The sequence below is a fragment of the Lampris incognitus genome, chromosome 7 (assembly GCF_029633865.1).
Source record: "Lampris incognitus isolate fLamInc1 chromosome 7, fLamInc1.hap2, whole genome shotgun sequence".
Classification (NCBI taxonomy): domain Eukaryota; kingdom Metazoa; phylum Chordata; class Actinopteri; order Lampriformes; family Lampridae; genus Lampris; species Lampris incognitus.
Window position 1 is genome coordinate 45462523 of NC_079217.1, and position 21309 is coordinate 45483831.

Consider the following 21309-nt stretch of genomic DNA (forward strand, 5'->3'; position numbering starts at 1 on the left):
GTCCTTGGCTTGGTCCGCTGCCATAGCGGCGTAGTCGAGTCCCAAGTGAACGGCGTTAACAACCGCCCGTGAAAGGCAGTCGGCGACGGAGTTATCCTTGCCCGACACGTGTTGTATGTCCGTGGTAAACTCGGAAACCGCCGCGAGATGACGCTGCTGACGCCCAGACCACGGTTCTGAGGTTTTGGCCATACAGAACGTCAGCGGTTTGTGGTCCACGAAAGCGGTGAACTGTCGGCCCTCCAATAGGAACCTAAAGTGTCTGGTTGCGAGGAAGAGACCCAGTAGTTCCCTATCAAAGGTGCTGTATTTGCGCCCGCTCTCACGGAGTTGTTTACTGAAGAACGCCAACGGCTGCCAGCCCCCCCCCACCCACTGCTCACACACGGCCCCCACGGCGTAGTCGGAGGCATCCGTTGTAAGGGCTATGGGGGCGGCAGGCGACGGGTGAGCTAGCAGCGCAGCGTTGGCCAGCGCGGTCTTGGCGGCCACAAAAGCCTCGTCCATCCCCGAAGACCAGTGCAGCTCGTCCTTAGACTTCTTACCCCGCAGGGCCTCATACAGGGGACGCATGATGTGGGCGGCACGGGGCAGGAAACGGTTATAAAAGTTCACCATGCCCAGGAATTCCTGCAGCGACTGTACAGTGCGGGGGCGGGGGAACATGGTGACAGCCTCAACCCTGGCAGGGAGGGGAACCGCCCCCTGTGGAGTGATGTGGTGCCCGAGGAAGGTGATGGACGACTCCCCGAACTGACACTTAGCTGGGTTGATGATGAGGCCGTGTTCGCTGAGCCTGTCAAACAGCTGTCTGAGGTGCGTCATGTGTTCCTCCGCCGACGCGCTGGCCACGAGGATGTCGTCTAAGTACACAAACAAAAATGGCATGTCACGGAGCACAGAATCCATAAGGCGCTGAAACGTCTGCGCCGCCCCTTTAAGGCCGAAAGGCATACGTAAAAACTCAAAGAGCCCAAAGGGTGTGATGACAGCCGTTTTTGGGACATCCAGTGGGTGGACCGGCACTTGGTGATACCCCCGCACTAAGTCGATTTTGGAATAGATGGCAGCGCCCGCCAGGTGGGTAGAGAAATCTTGTATGTGCGGTATGGGGTACCGGTCGGGGGTCGTGGCATTGTTTAGGCGACGGTAGTCCCCGCACGGGCGCCAACCCCCGTTGGCCTTAGTAACCATGTGAAGAGGGGAAGCCCACGGGCTGTCAGAACGGCGGACAATGCCGAGGCGCTCCATAGTCGAAAACTCCTCCCTGGCTATTGCGAGCTTGGCCGAGTCGAGGCGTCGGGCCCGGGTGTAAACTGGGGGCCCCACTGTGGTGATATGATGTTCCACGCCGTGCTTGGCCACCGCCGAGGAGAAGGTGGGTGTGGTCAGCTCGGGGAAATTTGCGAGCAGGCGTTGGTATGGATCCCCGGTGGAGAGTGTGTTAGCGAGGCACAGCGCTCCAGCGCCCCCAAGCGTGCAGGGGTATGACGCAAAAGAGACGGCATCAATCACGCGACAGTTTTTAACATCCACCAGCAGGTTGAAAGCACAGAGGAAATCCGCACCTAGGATCGGGGTGGATACAGCAGCCATCACAAAGTCCCAGCCGAAACGTCGGCCGCCAAAACACACGTCCACATGTCTGATACCGTACGTCCGAATTGACGTGCCGTTGGCGGCGTCCATCTGGGGGCCGTGACTGTCGGTCATCGTGTCCACAGCTTGTGCTGGTAGTATGCTGCGTTGAGCGCCAGAGTCAACCAGCAGCCGCCGGCCCGACAAGGAGTCTCTGATGAACAACAGCTTGCAGTCACGGCCGGCGCCCATAGCCGTTAACGAGCGCCGGCCTTGGCGTTTCCCTGAACCCTGTAACTGCAGGGTTTGCGACACCGTTTTGCTTTTGCCCCAAACCTGGCATGGTAATAACAGAGCCCGTCGTCAGGTTGGCGGCGGGCTGTCACCGCAGCCGCGGTGTCCATATAGTCGTACACAGGTGGTGGTGGGGCGGTCTGGTGGGGTAGCAGGGCGTGCACAAACTGTTGCCGGTTGGCCAGGAAAACCCTGTCTGCTTCAGCAGCCAGAGAACGGTAGTCCTTGGAGGCGGCGAGAGGAGAACTGGCCAGTGCTGTGCGTACAGGTGCGGGGAGCTGCCTCAGAAAAATGTGTGTGAAAAGAAAGGCCGGATCAGCCGATCCCAGCACAGACAGCATTTTTTCCATTAACTCAGACGGTTTGCCGTCGCCGAGGCCATTCGGGGACAGTAAACGGTCTGCCTTCTCCAGCTCCGACAGTTCAAATAGTTTCAGGAGGAATGTCTTTATAGCATCGTACTTGCCAGCAGCTGGCGGAGCTTCCAACAGTGTCATTGCTCGCGCCGTTGTCGATGCGTCTAACGCCGCCACTACGTGGAAGTACTGCGTTGCATCCTGCGTTATCCCTCTCAGCTGGAACTGGGCTTCCACATGTTGAAACCACGGCCGTGGATTATGCTGCCAAAAGTCGGGTAGCTTCACAGTAGCGGCGTAAATGCTAGCGTTAGCAATAGCCATGTTGTTAGCACCGGCGTCGTCGTTGTCAGACATACTCGTATTAGTTGTTCGATCACGTCGGGGTCACCAATGTGGAGTTAGAAAACAACGAGACAGGAGACGTGAGAGTAGACGTAGTCGAGGTAGTTTACTAGCTCCAACTTTCATTGTCATATATTCGACAACGACACTGAACTCTCTGGACCGGAAGCGGAAGTGCATTCTCTCTTAGGTGAATGTCTCTAGCCATATAGATGTGGGTCACCACAAAACCATCTTTTCTTGTACCCTTAGGAAGTACGCAGGAGGTACAATCTCGCGAGATCACGTGTACGATTCCGATCACATGTGTGATTCCTACACTTATTCTCCACAGACATTTTTTTATTTTATAAAGCCATTATATTTATATTTTATAAATCCATTTTTATTTCCAGATGTCTACAATAGATAAATATGCATGGCCAGTTGGTGACGAAATATTTATGTCGTAAAAGTATTTAGCTTGGTCTAGTCTCTGATAGGTTAGACGTCATCATAAGGCCTGCCTCTGATGTACACCGATTGGTCGTGTAAAACCGGATGTGCGCTCTGATTGGGTCTCCAAGAAAGCAAAGAGTTCCGCAAACCTGATAGAATGTTGTTGTTTTTGTAGACCTCCCCGATCCGCTAGAGAGGTCCCTTAGCTAGGTAACGATCAGTGCAGAACTCCTTGGTTCGTATTCCAAGATTACAGTTAGATGGGCTGCTTGAATTGAACTACTTGCATCGACGTTTTAACAGCGCAGTCTTCTCATGACGAGGGACTTTTAGTCAGCTCACGCTCGCTAGCTAGTTAGCTCACGTACTGACTGGCTCCTCATTTTCACATGACAAGTAAGCTGTGCAACCTACGTCCAAACTGTTATAGTAGTCATCAGTTGTTTTGCTAGACAGCAGAGCTGCCTGTGCAGTGGCGTTTGGGAGACGTGGTTCAATCTCTTAGGGTATGTACATGACACTAACCTAAGTTACACTACAGAGGCAACCTAACTGGTTGAAATGTATGTGTTGTCGCTTATTTGCATGGTCCAAATATTATGCAAACTTCATGCTGTGGGTTTATTTATAGTCTGTGACTAAACACTTAAATTATAAACGTGTTTTTTCCTTTGTTGTTACAACCTTGTCTTTACTGATCACTTAACCAGTAGCAGGGTTAGTGAGCCGTGGTACTGACTCTTTTGTGGTTTTGAAAGGTTTTCAACGAGTACCCAGTAGGGATCTTTGAGGCTAGCGTTGTTGGAAAGCTCATGACTTCCCAGACTGCCTGTATAACTTAATGTACTCTTTATCCTGTATTAAGTCCATGCTAAACGTCACCATGTTGGACACAAGCCTTTGTGTTTCTCAAACCAACTCTGTTTTCTCAGTACAACATTGCACCGACTGGAGTTACTTTGGGCAGCTAGGTATGAGTTAAGGTGTAATTGCTTTGTGCAAAATATGAAAGAAAGAAAAAAAGACTAAGGGTTGCAGGCAGTATTTTGGTCCTGACAGCAATATCATAGAGTTGACAATTAACAATTTAGAGTATCTTAAAATGAAAATTCTCCCTGGGTGTTGCTTACAAGGTTTATTTCTCTAACACATTTGGACCAGGGCCAGGGATTCAGACAAAGCGTTTCTTTAGGTCGATTCTGTCTGTTGAACTTTACATGTCAGCCAGTTCCCACAACACCCTTTGACACGAGACATAACTTTCAATAAAATCTTTGTCGTGCATTTAAAAGCATTGACGTTAAGTCAGTTTGGACAGTTGTTTTCAAGATAAGTTGTTTTTCTATTTCTTAATATTGATTGTATGTTCAGAGGATATTCTGTGATACTAATGCTGTCCTTTATGCTTGTTTTCCATGATCATTTTAGCCTCTGTTCATTCCAAGCCAAACTTAAAGATTCACTAATCCTGTATTTATAAATCCTTACTTAAAAAAAATAGTGTTTAAGCAATTCAGGGTGGACTACACTAGGGATCGCTTGCCTCTTCGAGATTACCGTGAGTGTCTTTAGCGTACTATACAAGTGCCAAGAAGTTAGTTGAAAAACTTATTTGATTGCTATCCTTGTTTGCTAAATTTTTCGAGTTGAATTGTGAGCTTAGTCTGTCAGAGCACTGGTGCGTATGTAGTACTGCGTTCCTGTATTTTGTTAACAAAGGCCTCCTCATGGGGAAATGCTCATGAATGGTAACCATCTCAACCTTTCCCAGGATAAAAATCAGGAGACAAAATGGCATCTGACTCTCCACGCAGACCAAGTCGCTGTGCTGGAGGGGTCATAGTGCGAGCACAAGCTGCCACGTAAGTAACACATTTTCATTGTTTTAGATTACAACAGCCTGATAATGTATTAATAGTTATTAAAACAACTTTAAATAATCACCCTGTAAATGTCCTTGAGCCAGTCGAAGAAATTGAATAGCTATCATATGATGTATTATTCGTTGTTGATAAGATGAATGAGCCATTGATAATTCTGATTTTGTTGGTCATTTGCTACACATGAATGTAAATTACATTCCCGTGTGTATCTTTATGATAAACCTAAAAATTAATTATCACACAATGGTTCTCAGATGTTTCCACATGAAATTGAACGGTTAGTTGAGGTCACCAGTGTTATCAGTTTGTTTTGAAAATACTCTTCACTGCTCACTAGATCAATATTTGAGCTGCAGTGCTGTCATGGCTTCACTGCTATCTAGATATCGAGTCAAGAAGTCTTAATTCTTTAATGAGAACTTGAAGAATCCTCAGGGATACATGTGTAGAGCTGAGCCTTTCATTAACTTGAATTAGCCAGTAGAACCCTACAGTAAAATATTTTTTATTGTGTTTGGCTGTTACCAATTTGCCATTGGCAATGTTCTTATGCTGCCCTAATGCTCATCCTTCCATGTTTCATTTTTTTTATTATTATTAAATGTGTTTTTATGAATTAACAACCTGTTTCTTTGCTCAAAGGGAGCAGTCATACATGGAAAGTGTTGTGACTTTCTTGCAAGATGTGGTTCCTCAGGTAAATGTTCCATGTCATCTCTTAACTAACTCTGTTTCATGTGTTTGTGATATGTTACGTATATCCGTTTCATCTGCCCATCTGGAAAGAAAGCGGCTTTGTTTGGATGTCGGATTTACTTTAAAAAAGGGGGATTAAATCTTGTCTGCTAATGAAGTTGATATGGCTGATTAAATATATTGATTTGCTGGCTGCTATGCTCACTGGATGCAAAGAGTTAAGTTTTTTATTTCCCTGATCCTGACCAGTAGATAGGATACATGTTCTTATCACACACTTTTCTGTCATTCTAATTCAAGGCATACACTGGGGCACCCCCAACTGATGAAAAAGAGAAAATCCTTTGGGTCCGATTTGAGAAAGCTGACATCAACGGTAAGTCTCTCAGCAGCAGTAACATGTCACGTTTGTACCATCAGACTCCTTTTGACCTACAGTATGCGAGTGTTAAAATTGCTAGGCTCAGATATAGACGACAAAATGATTGTTTGAAATGAGGTTTGGGACTATTGTGCACAGTAAATGCCACAGGGGGGAGCTATACTTGTGCCGGTGTGCTTGCTCAATTCGTCACAGACTGGGTGCCTTGGTCAGCAAGACATATCTATCCCATCATCTTTTTATGACACACCAACTCTCAAATCAGCGACGCATTACTAGTGAATACTGACTTTTTGAACTTGTGTTTTTAGAATTTCAGCAGTTTACGTTTATTTATTTATTTATTTTAATTATTCAAATGCACCACAATACAGCATGGGAGATATTGCTGGCAATGAAATGCTCAGGCATCAGGCCAACCTCACACAAACTATATGACATTAAATATGACATCAAATTTTAAAGTTAAAGCTAAAATCTAAAAAGGCTGGAATTAAAAATTAACTCAATAAAATTAACAGTATTTACAGGCCAGCATGGAATCTACAAGTTTAACAACATTTACAGTCCAAACAAAAAAAAGAAAAGTTAAATAAAGCAGAGCTTTATGTATCTGCTGTTTTTAGAAAAGCCATACCAGCATGTACCCTGGCTCTGCCCAGTGATGAAAGCTAAGCAAGTGTGGGCTTGGCTAGTACTTGGAAGGGAGACCTCCTTGGAAAAGAATTACTGCTGGAAGTGGTGTTGGTGGGCCAGTAGGGGTCAGTCTTTCCTTTGGTCCTAACAAAAAAAAAAAAAAACAATGCCCCAGTGCAGTCGCGGGGACGCTGTGCTGTAGCAGATGCCGTCCTTCGGATGAGACGTTAAACCAAGGTCCTGACTCACTGTGGTCATTAAAGATCCCATGGCACTTATCATAAAGAGTAGGGGGTTCCCCAGTGTCCTGGCAAAATTCCCACCCTGGCTCGTTCCATCTGGCCACCTAATCACCACACCTATGTAATTGGCTCAATGATTTCTCCCTCTCCACCTCAAGCTGATGTGTGGTGAGCGTTCTGGTGCAAAATGGCTGCCGTGCATCACCCAGGTGGGCGCTACACATTGGTGGTGGTTGAGGTGAGTTTCCCCCTTCACTCTGAAGTGTTTTGGGTGGCTAGATATATGTATAAGTGTAATCAATTTTTATTATTATAAAAAAACTTAATTGATCATCATTTTATAACCCAAATGAGAGGACAGTAAACTATATTTGACTGATCACTACAGAAAAAAAATCCTATTTCTCGCATAGCCAGGCAGGAGGGGGGTCAAACAAATGACCCCATCAAGTAGAACAATCCTGGCTTTGTTGTTAATTACCTTCTCAAGAAATGAGACAAGAAAATCCATATTCAGCAGGATTTGAAAATGATCCGAGGAGATGGATTGACAATGCTTTTAATGTGCTGAACATAGCTCTTGAACAGACGGTGCTCTCCAACCAGGTTTAAGAGGAAAGCCACCCTTGCATCTTTGAAAAGATTATGAAAGCTTGTCAGAAAGCAGCGTAAGTCTCATTAGAGACTTAGGTTTTAACATTTTTCCATCTGTGTTCAACAGTACACTTGGGGGGAAAAAAACAAATAAACAAAAGCCAAATAAACAAATTTGGTCATTTGATAAGCTTTTATGGGCAGTGTGTTGATCTTCAGGATAGGTTGATATGTATCTTCATGCTTTGCTCATTGTTATCATATTGTGCTCAGTGCAAATGCTCATTGTTATCATATTGTGCTCAGATTTATCCTATTGTGCTCAGTGCAAATGTTTTGAGCAAACAAGTTCAGTTTCATGTAAAATGTATTTGATGTTAATTGTGGTCCTGGAAATCGATGCACATAGTACATGTCCCCTTTTTTTTGTTTTTTGTTTTTTTTTTATTTTTTTTGTTTTGATTTTTAATAAACCTTGCCAATAAGTCTGTTGCACGAATATGACTATTTAAGAAATGATACTACTACTACTACTACTACTACTTCTACTACTTCCGGCTGCTCCCGTTAGGGGTCACCACAGTGGATCATCCGTTTCCATTTCTTCCTGTCCTCTGCATCTTCCTCTGTCACACTAGCCACCTGCATGTCCTCCCTCACCACATCCATAAACCTCCTCGTTTCCTCCTCTTTTCCCTGGCAGTCTCTCTACACTCTTTCTCTCTCACAATCTCTACATCTCTACACTGTACAGTACACTACTTTTTTCTCTGCCTTTGAAAATATGAATTGACACGATAACACCATACTATTTAGAAATGATAATTTGATTAATCCAGCCTTAACATAATGTACCTAGTAACATGTGACATGACAGAGAGAAAGGACTGCAAATTGGTTTACTAAATAAGCATGCTTATCATGACCACTTTTCCTTACAGTACTTGAAAACAAATAGAGTTGATTGGCCAGCATTTTGCACCAATCAGCCAAAACATTAAAACCACTCATGCCGCCAATACAGCTCCGACCCAGCGAGGCATGGACTCCACAAGACCTCTGAATGTGTCCTCTGGTATCTAGCACCAAAACATTAGTAGCAGATCCTTCATCCCCTGTAAGTTGCAAGGTGGTACCTCCAATAGATCGGACTTGGCTTTCCTGCACACTCTTGATCAGTTTGAGAGAAAGGGGTCATTGTAGGCACTCTGACTGGTTCTTTGGCTATGCAGCTCCATATGCAGTAAGCTGTGATGCACTGTTTGTACTTGACACCTGTCTATCATAGCCAGCATTAGTTTTTTTTAGCAATTTGAGCTACAGTAGCTCTTCAGTGGGATCAGACCAAACGGGCCAGCCTTCACTCCCCACGCGCATCAGTGAGCCTTGGACGCTCAACACCCTTTCGATGGTTGTCCTTCCTTGTACCACTTGTGGTAGGTACTGACCACTGGATACCCAGAACACCCCACAACATCTGCCATTTGGAGATGCTCTGACCCAGTTGTCTAGCCATCACAATTTGGTCCTTGTCAAAGTTGGTCAGATCCTTACACTTGCCTATTTTTCCTGCTTCCAACTCATCAACTTCAAGAACTGACTATTCACTTGTTTCCTAATATATCGCATCCACTGACAGGTGCCATTGTAACGAGATAATCCATGTTATTCACCTGTCAGTGGTTTTAAAGTTTTGGCTGATCGGTGTATGATCATCAGGTTAAACAGCTTTCTAGACCCATGCTGGGAAGAGCACAAGAAATACCACCAATAACTGCAGGTGCTGCCAAAGCAAATGATAAAACAAAAGTCTGCAAAATGAATCACTGCTTATGTTGCACCAGTGAGTTTGTCCAGAAACCAGTATTGGCAAGCTAGCCAGATCTGTTGACTTAAAATTAATAAATATTTGGAATTTTCAGTTCTAAACAGATGTACAATTAATTCCAGATCTCAGTGTGGTAACTTATGCTCTGAAGCCTACTTGCTCCTTGGCAGGTTTACCTGAGTTAAGCCTGACTAATCAAAGCCTACTTAGAACTAGAGCAGACATTTTGCCAAACCCAAGAGCACCTCTGTATTATCCTTCATCAGCATGATCAATAATCAGTCTCAACATTCTTAAACCTCACATTAACCCATTGAGGAGAATTCGTAATTTCTGATAATGGGCTATACAAATAAAATTGACTTGATTTAAAATTGACTTGACATGTGGTGAACTCCACTGTGGATAGCCCCTATTTTGCGCCAGATTTTATGTATTACTCTTCTTCTTTTTTTTTGTCACCAGGAACTTTTTGCATAACATTGGAGATGCATAACGTATTGGGAATGCAACTATATGCAGGTCCGTTAGAAAAGCCTGGCTTGCAGTAAAGTGTTGTTTTGTACATTTTTGTTGTGCTCCCTGGACATAATTCAGTGGGAATTATCAAACTTGTGGAGTCCATGCCAGCTCGAGTGCATGCTGTCATTTAAGGAAAATGGGGGGCTTCCCAAATACTAAGTTATTCGGAAATTCATGTATTCAAGATTTCGCATTCCACTCACTATTTAGCTCATATAATTTGTAATGAAACATTTTGTATTAAATTCAAAAAGAATGCAAAATAGAAGCGTTTTCACAAATGGTCTGTCTTTTTGATTCCTCTATTTATACTGCATATATATATGGGTGGTGCAGTGGTTAGTGCGGTCGCCTCACAGCAAGAAGGTCCTGGGTTTGAGCCTCGGGGTAGTCGAACCTCTTGAGGGTCGTCGTCTGTGTGGAGTTTGCATGTTCTCCCCGTGTCTGTGTGGGTTTCCACCAGGTGCTCCGGTTTCCTCCCACAGTCCAAAGACATGTAGGTCAGGTGAATTGGCTGTACTAAATTGTCCCTAAGTGTGAATGTGTGTGTGTGTGTGTGTGTGTGTGTGTGTGTGTGTGTGTGTGTGTGTGTGTGCGTGCGTGCGTGCATCGGCCCTGTGTGATGGTCTGGCAGCCTGTCCAGGGTGTCTCCCTGCCTGCCGCCCAGTGACTGCAGGGATAGGCTCCAGCATCCCCGCAACCCTGAGAGCAGGATAAGTGGTTCGGATAATATATATTAAAGCAAAAGAACTTTGCTTAAAGAAACACTCAATGGTAGGGAAAGTGCTCAACAAATAAGGAGCAAAATAATCCAGTGATGATTGCTTATGGCGTGAAACAGGCTTGTACTGTCTCATAAAGAATTTACTTGAATCACTGGATTATATATATATATATATTTTTTTTCTTTTTTCTTTTTTTGCACCAGATTTTATGATGGTTTTATCCGCTCCTCATTAGTTGAGCAGTTATAACACCATTGACGGAAAAACGTTTTTTTTCCAAAACCGTCAATGGTGCATTAAAACTTTTTTTTCCTGTACCTGTGTTGATATATATATATATATATATATATATATATATATATATACACTACCGTTCAAAAGTTTGGGATCACCCAAACAATTTTGTGTTTTCCATGAAAAGTCACACTTATTCACCACCATATGTTGTGAAATGAATAGAAAATAGAGTCAAGACATTGACAAGGTTAGAAATAATGATTTGTATTTGAAATAAGATTTTTTTTACATCAAACTTTGCTTTCGTCAAAGAATCCTCCATTTGCAGCAATTACAGCATTGCAGACCTTTGGCATTCTAGCTGTTAATTTGTTGAGGTAATCTGGAGAAATTGCACCCCACACTTCCAGAAGCAGCTCCCACAAGTTGGATTGGTTGGATGGGCACTTCTTGCGTACCATACGGTCAAGCTGCTCCCACAACAGCTCAATGGGGTTCAGATCTGGTGACTGCGCTGGCCACTCCATTACCGATAGAATACCAGCTGCCTGCTTCTGCTCTAAATAGTGCTTGCACAATTTGGAGGTGTGTTTAGGGTCATTGTCCTGTTGTAGGATGAAATTGGCTCCAATCAAGCGCTGTCCACTGGGTATGGCATGGCGTTGCAAAATGGAGTGATAGCCTTCCTTATTCAGAATCCCTTTTACCCTGTACAAATCTCCCACCTTACCAGCACCAAAGCAACCCCAGACCATCACATTACCTCCACCATGCTTAACAGATGGCGTCAGGCATTCTTCCAGCATCTTTTCATTTGTTCTGCGTCTCACAAACGTTCTTCTTTGTGATCCAAACACCTCAAACTTGGATTCATCCGTCCACAACACTTTTTTCCAGTCTTCCTCTGTCCAATGTCTGTGTTCTTTTGCCCATCTTAATCTTTTTCTTTTATTGGTCAGTCTCAGATATGGCTTTTTCTTTGCCACTCTGCCCTGAAGCCCAGAATCCCGCAGCCGCCTCTTCACTGTAGATGTTGACACTGGTGTTTTGCGGGTACTATTTAATGAAGATGCCAGTTGGGGACCTGTGAGGCGTCTGTTTCTCAAACTAGAGACTCTAATGTACTTATCTTCTTGCTCAGTTGTGCAACGCGGCCTCCCACTTCTTTTTCTACTCTGGTTAGAGCCTGTTTGTGCTGTCCTCTGAAGGGAGTAGTACACACCGGTGTAGGAAATCTTCAATTTCTTAGCAATTTCTCGCATGGAATAGCCTTCATTTCTAAGAACAAGAATAGACTGTCGAGTTTCAGATGAAAGTTCTCTTTTTCTGGCCATTTTGAGCGTTTAATTGACCCCACAAATGTGATGCTCCAGAAACTCAATCTGCTCAAAGGAAGGTCAGTTTTGTAGCTTCTGTAACGAGCTAAACTGTTTTCAGATGTGTGAACATGATTGCACAAGGGTTTTCTAATCATCAATTAGCCTTCTGAGCCAATGAGCAAACACACTGTACCATTAGAACACTGGAGTGATAGTTGCTTGAAATGGGCCTCTATCCTCCTATGTAGATATTGCACCAAAAACCAGACATTTGCAGCTAGAATAGTCATTTACCACATTAGCAATGTATAGAGTGTATTTCTTTAAAGTTAAGACTAGTTTAAAGTTATCTTCATTGAAAAGTACAGTGCTTTTCCTTCAAAAATATGGACATTTCAATGTGATCCCAAACTTTTGAACGGTAGTGTATATATATATGTATATATATATATATGTGTATATATATATATATATATATATATATATATATATATATATATATATATATATATATATACTATATATATATATATACAGTGCTGCTTGAAAGTATGTGAACCCCTTGAGCAGTTTAGATGTTTCTGTTGTTTTACCATGATTTTCTTATTTTATCATCACCAGTTTTTATGTATGAAATGTCAGATATATGTTTATCAATTTCTTGTACTTGTTTAGTGGGACTTGTTTAAGTAGCCCAAAAACTACATGAAACATGGAATTAGTGTATGTGCAAAAGTAAGTGAACCCCCAGCTGCATTGGTTAAATCAAGCAGGTAACAGACTTAGGTGAAACACATTTGGGTGCTTAATTAATCATTTAAGCAGACCAATGAAATGAGACATCCTTGGGAATGGGTTTGGCCTGCACTAATTAAAAGAGAGAGGAAACCAACCAAACCACTGTGGTCCCATACAAATCAACAATGCCGAGAGCAAAGGAGATATCCGAGGACATGAAGAAGAGGGTAGTGATAGCCCATCAGTCTGGGGAGGGCTATAAGACCATCTCCAAAAGATTCCAGCTCCATCCATCCACTGTAAGACAAATAATTTACAAATGGAGGGCCTTCAACAGGACAGCAACTCTCCCTAGAAGTGGACGCCCATCAAAACTATCACCCAGAAGCACCAGAAAAATAATACATCAGGTAAAGGTCAACCCACACATCACCTCTAGAGAGTTGCAGACCTCTCTGGTAGCATCTGGGACAAATGTGCATGCCTCTACAATCAGACGAAAATTGAATAGCCATGACATTCATGGGAGGGTTGCTAGAAGGAAGCCTCTGCTCTCAAAAAAGAACAAAGCTGCCCATTTCAACTTTGCCAGAGAGCACTTGGACAAACCAGAGGCCTTCTGGAAGTCCATTCTCTGGACAGACGAGTCCAAAATAGAATTATTTGGTCACAATCAAAACCAACATGTTTGGAGAAAAGCCAACACTGCATATGAAGAAAAGAACCTCCTCCCAACAGTGAAGCATGGTGGTGGAAATGTGAAGGTCTTGGGCTGCTTTTCTGCTTCTGGACCTGGACGACTCCATATTATCCAAGGAACCATGAATTCTCCAGCATATCAACAAATTCTTGATCAGAATCTCCTGCCATCAGTCAGGGAGTTGACGCTGGGACAAAAATGGATTATGTCACAAGACAATGACCCAAAGCATTCCAGCAAAACTACAAAGGAATGGCTTCAGAGAAAGAGGATTCGTACTCTGGATTGGCCCAGTCAAAGTCTGGACCTTAATCCAATTGAAATGTGGCGAGACCTGAAGAAGTTGGCACATACCAGATGTCTCTCCAACCTCTCTCAACTGGCAGAGTTCTGCAAGGAGGAGTGGGCAAAAATCCCCATAAGCAGATGCGAGAGACTGGTTAGTGGTTACAGAAGACGTTTGGTTGAAGTAATGGCTGCAAAAGGAGGAGCCACACGCTACTAATACAAGGTTCACATACTTTTGCACATGTTAAATTTTCAGTTTTTGTGAAATAAACCACCTTTGTTGAATTAAATAATGAAAATATATCTCTTTTTGTGTGTGTGTCCATTATTTGGAAGGTGTGCTTTACAAATTGGGATTTGGATGTATGTGTAATAAGCTTGTCTTAATGTTTTTTACAAAAACAGTGACCATGTCTGGAGGGTTCACAAACTTTCAAGCAGCACTGCATATATATATATATATATATATATATATATATATATATATATATATATATATTGCAATAACCAGGTTTAATAAGTGTGCACACCCTAAACTCATACTTTGTTGAAGCACCTTTTAATTTTATTACGGCACTCTGTCTTTTTTTGGGTAAGTGGATCTGCTTGGCACATCTTGAATTGCCAGTATTTCCCCACTCCGTTCTAGAGCCGTCAGATTGCGGGGGCATCTCCTGTGCACTGCCCTCTTCAGGCCACCCTGCCGCAGCTTGTCAGTTGGATTCAGGTCTGGGCCATTTGAAAAAAGTTGATCTTTTGGTGAAGCCATTCCTTTGTTGAGTTGGATGTATGTTTTTGGTTGATGTGCTGAAAGGTCAAATTCCTTTTCAGCCTTTTAGCAGATGCCTGAGGATTTTGCACCAGAGTCACCTGGCATATGGAGCTATTCATGATTCCCTTCACCATGAGTATGAAGCCCCAGTTCCAGCTGAAGAAAAGCAGCCCCAAAGCCTGGTGCTGCCACCACCATGCTTTCCTGTGGGTATGGTGTGCTTTCGGTGATGTGCTGCGTTGTTTGTGCTCCAAACATTTTGGGAATTAAGGCCATTACAGATTTTTCCACATGGTTTTGGGGGACTGGATGTATGTTTTTTAAAAATTTAGCTGGGCTCGGATGTATTTTTTTCATGTGAAAAGGCTTCCGTCTTGCCACCCTTCCCCATAGCCCAGACATGAAGAATACGGGAGATTGTTGTCACATGTAGGGAGCAACCAGTACTTACCAGGAATCCCTGCAGCTCCTTTAATGTTGTTGTTGGCCCTTTGGCAGCTTCCCTGACCAGTTTCCTCCTTGTCTGGCTTTGTAAGCTCTTTGTGGACCATGGCTTTTGCAGTTGGATGCAACCGAGATGATGTCGGGTAACTCCTGCGGGAACAGCTGAACATTATTTGGGGTTAATCACCATCACTGTAATTGATGGCAGGCGTATACTAACTACTATTTAACATGCGTTTGAATGTGATTAGGTTTGTTTTGGTTTTTTTTTTAAGATGTTTTTATGGCATTTTCCACCTTTATTGGATAGTGATAGTAGGGAGACAGGAAAGACAGGGGAGAGAGAGGGGATAACATGCAGCAAAGGGCCCAGGCCAGATTCAAACCCAGGCTGCCGCGATAAGGGCTCAGCCTTATGTGGTACCACTGTACCAGGTGCGCCAGCGGGGCACCCCGTGATTGGTTAATCCTGAACACAGCCACACCTCCAATTATAAAAGGGTGTGCACACTTATGCAACCAGGTTATTGTAGAAGTTTTTTTGTTTTTTTTGTTTTTTTTTGTTTTCACCAGAAATGCTGCTTATATAGACAGCACAGCAAAGGATGATTAATATTTCTGAAGCATACAGATTTGTCTTTCTCTGTATCAGAGGTCAGCAACCTTTGGATTTCCCATGCCACTTTACAAAGTTTAGAAAAGAATCACAGACCCGAGTGCCAGTTCAATTTCATAATGGGCATTTATCTATTTATTTATTTACTGCTTCTGTTTGTCTCTTCGTCTAGATTCCACATGCCAAAAGACCTGCGTGCTACACACTTGCATGCATACACGTGCGCACATACACACACACATACACACACACACACACACACACACACACACACACACACGGCAGTTACTCGGGGTCAAGTATGACCGTCCTCCCTCTGGGTCCCTCTGGGTCCTCAGGTGGGTGTAGAGGACGATCCTGGAGCTGCATAATGGGAGGACGGCTGTGCGTGACAGTTTTTTATGTGGAGTGGTTGATGTGCCTGCAGCCACCACGCAGTTCTTGGCAGGGGGTGGTCGGAGACAATGACATGGAGAACCAAGACGATTGGGGACCACCCTCTGTTGCAGCCTTCATCCGCCTTCACTGCTGTTGTGACCTGGAGACATCTTCCATCAGTTTCGCCGTTGAGGTCTTTGTTGCACTTCGTCTGGAACCTCCTCTTTGACCTATCCGCCTTAGGTGACCCTACCAGGAGCTAGGCTCCGGACGGCATAGCTCTTGGGATCATTGGTACATTGCAAGCTTCTCTGCCATGGCAAGGTGGACAAAGGAATTCAGATTTATTTCACGAAAGGACCAAGCGGTGTGCACTCTCTGCTGCGAAAATGTTGCGTGTCAAACTTCAAGTATAAAATATCATTTTGAAACGAGGCATGAGAAAAACTTCAAAGGCTGATAAAGCTGAATCCATCCATCCATCCATCCATCCATTATCCAAACCGCTTATCCTGCTCTCAGGGTCATGGGGATGCTGGAGCCTATCCCAACACTCATCAGGCAGCAGCCGGGGAGACACTGGACAAGGCCGCCAGGCCATCACAGGGCCGACACACACAAACACACACACACACACACACACACACACACACACACACACACACACACACACACACACACACACACGCATTCACAATTAAGGACAATTTAGTATGGCCGATTCACCTAACCTACATGTCTTTGGACTGTGGGAGGAAACCGGAGTCCCCAGAGGAAACCCACGCAGACACGTGGAGAACATGCAAACTCCACACAGAGGACGACCTGATTTTTTTTTTATCAATCGACTTCATAAAGCTGAATTTTATTTATTTAAACATATATGTGGGAAGGGACAATGTACATTAATCAACATTTGAAACAAATGTAAATGTACCCAAGTTTGCTAATAGGCTAGTTTCCATCGGCAGTCCCTTTACCTGATGTTGTTAGGCATCCTAGGATCTACTACTACTACTACTGCTACTACTACTACTACTGCTACTTTCGGCTGCTCCCATTAGGGGTCCTCACAGCCGAACATCCGTTTCCATCTCTACCTGTCTTTTGCATGTTCCTCTGTCATACCAGCCACCTGCATGTCCTCTCTCACCACATCCATAAACCTCCTCTTTGGCCTTCCTCTTCTCCTCTTCCCTGGCAGCTCCATATTCAGCATCCTTCTCCCAATATACCCAGCATCTCTCCTCCACACATGTCCAAGCCATCTCAAACTTGTCTCTCTTGCTTTGTCTCCAAACCGTCCAACCTGAGCTGTCCCTCTAATATAATCTTTCCTAATCCTGTCCTTCGTCACTCCCACTGAAAATCTTAGCATCTTTAACTCTGCCACCTCCAGCTCTGCCTCCTGTCTTTTGTCAGTGCCACTGTCTCCAAACCATATAACATAGCTGGTTAGGCATCCTAGAATAATAGTGCAAAAAAACCAACAAACAACATAATTAATATACAAGAGCAAACAAACAAGAAAATATTTGCATAATATACAAATAATGTAGAAAAAGATACAATATATATATACGTGTGTGTGTGTGTGTATATATATAAAGCATACATACAACACAGCTAATGTACAATACAGTTAAACATGTTAAAGGTGTATGAAAAGCATCAATGTTGACATTGTTGGTTCTTAATATGCCATTTCTTGACATTACATTTAACTTAATAATATGATGGGGACTCTAATTTATTGTGGTACTGAGTTCGACTGATGCGATGCTTTAAAGGAGAAGATGGCCTGACTAAATGCAGTTCTCCTGAGTGGGATTGTGCAGTCCCCTCTAGGTGCACCTCTAGTAGCTCTGTTTGTGGTAGATTTGAAGTTGATGAAGCTGAACAGAGGAGGAGGAACTAAACCATGCATGATCTTATAAACTTGGCAGACATTTTTTGTATTTGATGAGGTTTTCCCAACTAAGTAGCATATGCTTTTTTACAATATGGCAATGATGAAAAGGGAATGGCTGCTTGTCTAAGGTTTTGAATGCTTGTTTGTATAATGATTCCAGTAGTTTTAATGCTGTAGCGTGTGTGTTAGACCAGCTTATCAGACAATAGGTGATGTAGGACACAACCATTGTGTGGAAGTATATCTTTACTGCCTCAGTTGATAGGAAGTCTCTGGTAAACCGGAAATTTGCTAAAGTTTAGTTTATTGCAGAGCCTTTTTATGTGGGTTTTGAAGCTGAGGTTTGAATCTCTGTGTACTCCCAAGTATTTGTATTCTGAGACAACTTGCAGTCTCACTCCCTAGATGAGAATAGCTTGCCCTACATTTATGCTGTTGCCCTTTGAGAAAAAAAAAAAAGCAATCGAGGGCAGTGGCCCAGTACGGGAGGCAAAGCCGCGTGTTTACAACCCGATGTGCCGCCAAAACCAAGCTACAGAGAGCAGCTATATAAAGTCATACAGTTCATCGCTTAACACGGGGAGCCATTCTCCGATGGAGAGTTTAAAGAGGAGGCTTTCCTCAGCAGTTCGCAGGTCATAGTTGATGGGTTACCAAACAAAGACACGGTCATCAACAGGACCAAAGAAACGACCGTAATGCACCGAGAGGTGCATTACAGACATGGCTGAAAACGTAAAACACCAGCAAAATTTAGCAGGAATCAGGAACAATTTATTGTCATTTCTTACATAAACTTGCATACACAAAGAAATGACATTTGGTTTCTCCCAGTCCACAGTAGTGCAAAAAACAAAACAAAACGAAACAAAAAATCATGTAAACTACAAAAGACTCACTGGCCGGTCGGCTGGTGGGGTTGGCCCCTTTAGCCGAGCGGTCAGAGATGTCGCCCTGTGGTGCAGTGTGCCTCGGATCGAATCCTGCAGCAGGCTTGATTGAGCTACGCTGCAGCGGTGGGATCCGGGAGGGTCCGGAAGCGTGCAGATCCTCGTGAGTCTCTTCGGAGTGCGGAATGACACGGCGCGCTTCCAGGAGACGGTGGCTACTGTAAACTACAGAAGACCCACTGGCTGGTCGGCCCCAAGGCGCACTGCACCACAAGGCGACATCTCTGACCACTCGGCTAAAGGGGCCAACTCCATCAGCCAACCGGCCAGTGAGTCTTTTGTAGTTTACACACACATTCAAAATATCCCAAAAACAACACCACCAAAAAAATAAAAAAACAGAGAGAATAAAGCAAAAAAAAAAAACAACCCACAAACAGATAACAATACAGTCCACTCAGTGCAGCACAGTCCAAAAAAATCCTCTCTCCAGAGAACGAACGCCAGCCAGGATGACTTGGAACTGCCGGTCTGCGTGGGCTAGCAGTTAGCTTAGCCTGCCCCGCTTCCGCGTACTGTCAGGCTGCTCTCGGTGATTCCTCCCCGGGCACAGCTCCAGGTGGGCCGTGGTCCCTGGGCCCATCGGTCGAGCAGACCAGGCTCCCCCAGCCAATCCAATGCCAGCTCTCCCAGCCTTCGACACACCTCCCCCGCACTTCACACGACGACGCGAACACCGCACAGTCGAAGCTAGGCAAGACCGCCTCAGCGTTTCCTCACAGGTGCAGCTCCGGGCAGGGGCATACAGCTCTGGAAAGGGCCGTAAGTTCTCCCAACCGATCCAGCGCCAGCGCTCCTAGCCATTAAATGAAAAAAAAAATTTGACAAACAAAATAAAAAACGTCGCACTAAGACACAAACTTAGATGCAGACGTGGACAAAGACAATGCATAGTCGGCACTGGGTGAGGCCGCTGCAAACACGAGGCCGCGCCGCCATCTTCCCACACCGGAAGTGAAAGATGAAATTCATTGAAAGACGTGTCGGTATTCAGTGTAGCTCTTGACGATGTACATCTCGCAGTGGTTAAAAGTGGCATGGGACATCCAAAAGGTTGCTGACCCCTTTCCTTCTTGACAAACCTAAAGTGATTAAACAAATCTGTAGTTAGATTTATTTTTCACTGCACAGAGGAAATCTGGAGGAATTATTCATTTGGAAGATCGTTAAAATATGTTTTGTTTATAGCATGCTATGGGTCTCAAACACTTCTCTTACTCTGTAAATCCAACCTAAATAAAAAAAAAAAGATACCTTTTGAGATAAGTCTTTTAGGTTTTCTTATCCATTATTTTGGTGACGTTGGTTAAACTGCTGACCCCATGTGATTCAGAGATTAAATCTGACCTCTGGAACTGAATGTCTTTGCTTGGGAAAGTTTTTGTTGGTAATCATGTCCCACATGACTTGCTTAATATTAAATATAAATAGAGAATCAGCAAACTGTTTCATATTATCTAATTGTTATAGACAACTATTGTCCAATGCCTCTGTGAACTGTTGGCTGTATTCCTGGATGATTAAGCATGTCATCTGACATTTTCCCTTTTTGTCTTACCCTCTTGTTTGGACAGACACGGCCTGGAACCCAGAGTTCATGGAAATGCACAATGGTGCCTCTGACCCTCCTCTCTGCCTCATGATTGGCTACGCTGATGGGATGCAGATCTGGAGCATATCTGTAAGGGTTGCACTTCATGGGCCTACACAGTTATGTTAATAATTAATGTTTCGAAAGGTCCCATGAAATGAAAAATGGATTTTCGTTCTTTTTACCTCTTTCATCTGCACAACATTTACATCTGTTTAACACTGTCTAGAAAATCACGAAAAAGGTTAATGAAAAATACAATTTTTTTTTGGCTGGACCAGGCCAGCGGGCCAGCCCTACAAACCCGAATGTTCCTGAGCAACCATGTTTAGGGTGACTGACTGACTGACTGATCAAGTGATAATTTTTACACGATTGAGCTTCTGGATCAAGTGACCAACAACACCACTTAAGTTACAGGATTGGTTGGCTGACCACTGATGTCACTGGTAAACACGGAAGTGGGAGCTATTGGCCATTGCTCTTTCAAAATGAATCGGCGCAGCGATTCCTGCTCAATCCACATTTATTGTTTGCTAACGAATGGAATATATTGCTGCTCATGGATGCTACTGAAATGCCAAGAATGGAAATACTTTGCTGCTCTTTCTGGTTCTGATCTTTCTGGTTACGCACTAACAGTCCAGCATAGAGCAGAGTAGGAGAGAAAAAGCTCTCCATGTGCCGAGAGGCATGAGGGAGAGCGCACAGCTAAAGCACCTCAAATAACAATCACTCTGACAATACACTCAAAATATAGTAAGTCTTGTGGCGTTTTCATATTAGATGCGATTGCTTCATCCCATGCTTGAGTATGATTGCCCCCCTGCCCCTCTCCACTCCCC

General features: G+C 43.9%; 1 protein-coding gene across 4 annotated transcripts in view; it reads left to right on the top strand.

Annotated features, from left to right (window-relative positions):
- Positions 1-3196: 3196 nt before the first annotated feature.
- Positions 3197-21309, top strand: part of bcas3 (BCAS3 microtubule associated cell migration factor) — a 488455-nt gene continuing 470342 nt past the window's right edge. For 3 of the 4 annotated variants that reach the window (XM_056283043.1, XM_056283039.1, XM_056283041.1), the window contains exons 1-5: positions 3197-3517; positions 4783-4873; positions 5537-5591; positions 5891-5966; positions 20448-20554. In XM_056283043.1, coding sequence (XP_056139018.1) covers positions 4803-4873; positions 5537-5591; positions 5891-5966; positions 20448-20554 — 309 coding nt within the window. In that variant the 5' untranslated portion in view covers positions 3197-3517; positions 4783-4802. The remainder of the gene's footprint in view (positions 3518-4782; positions 4874-5536; positions 5592-5890; positions 5967-20447; positions 20555-21309) is intronic. The other variant, XM_056283040.1, reaches the window with a different exon arrangement.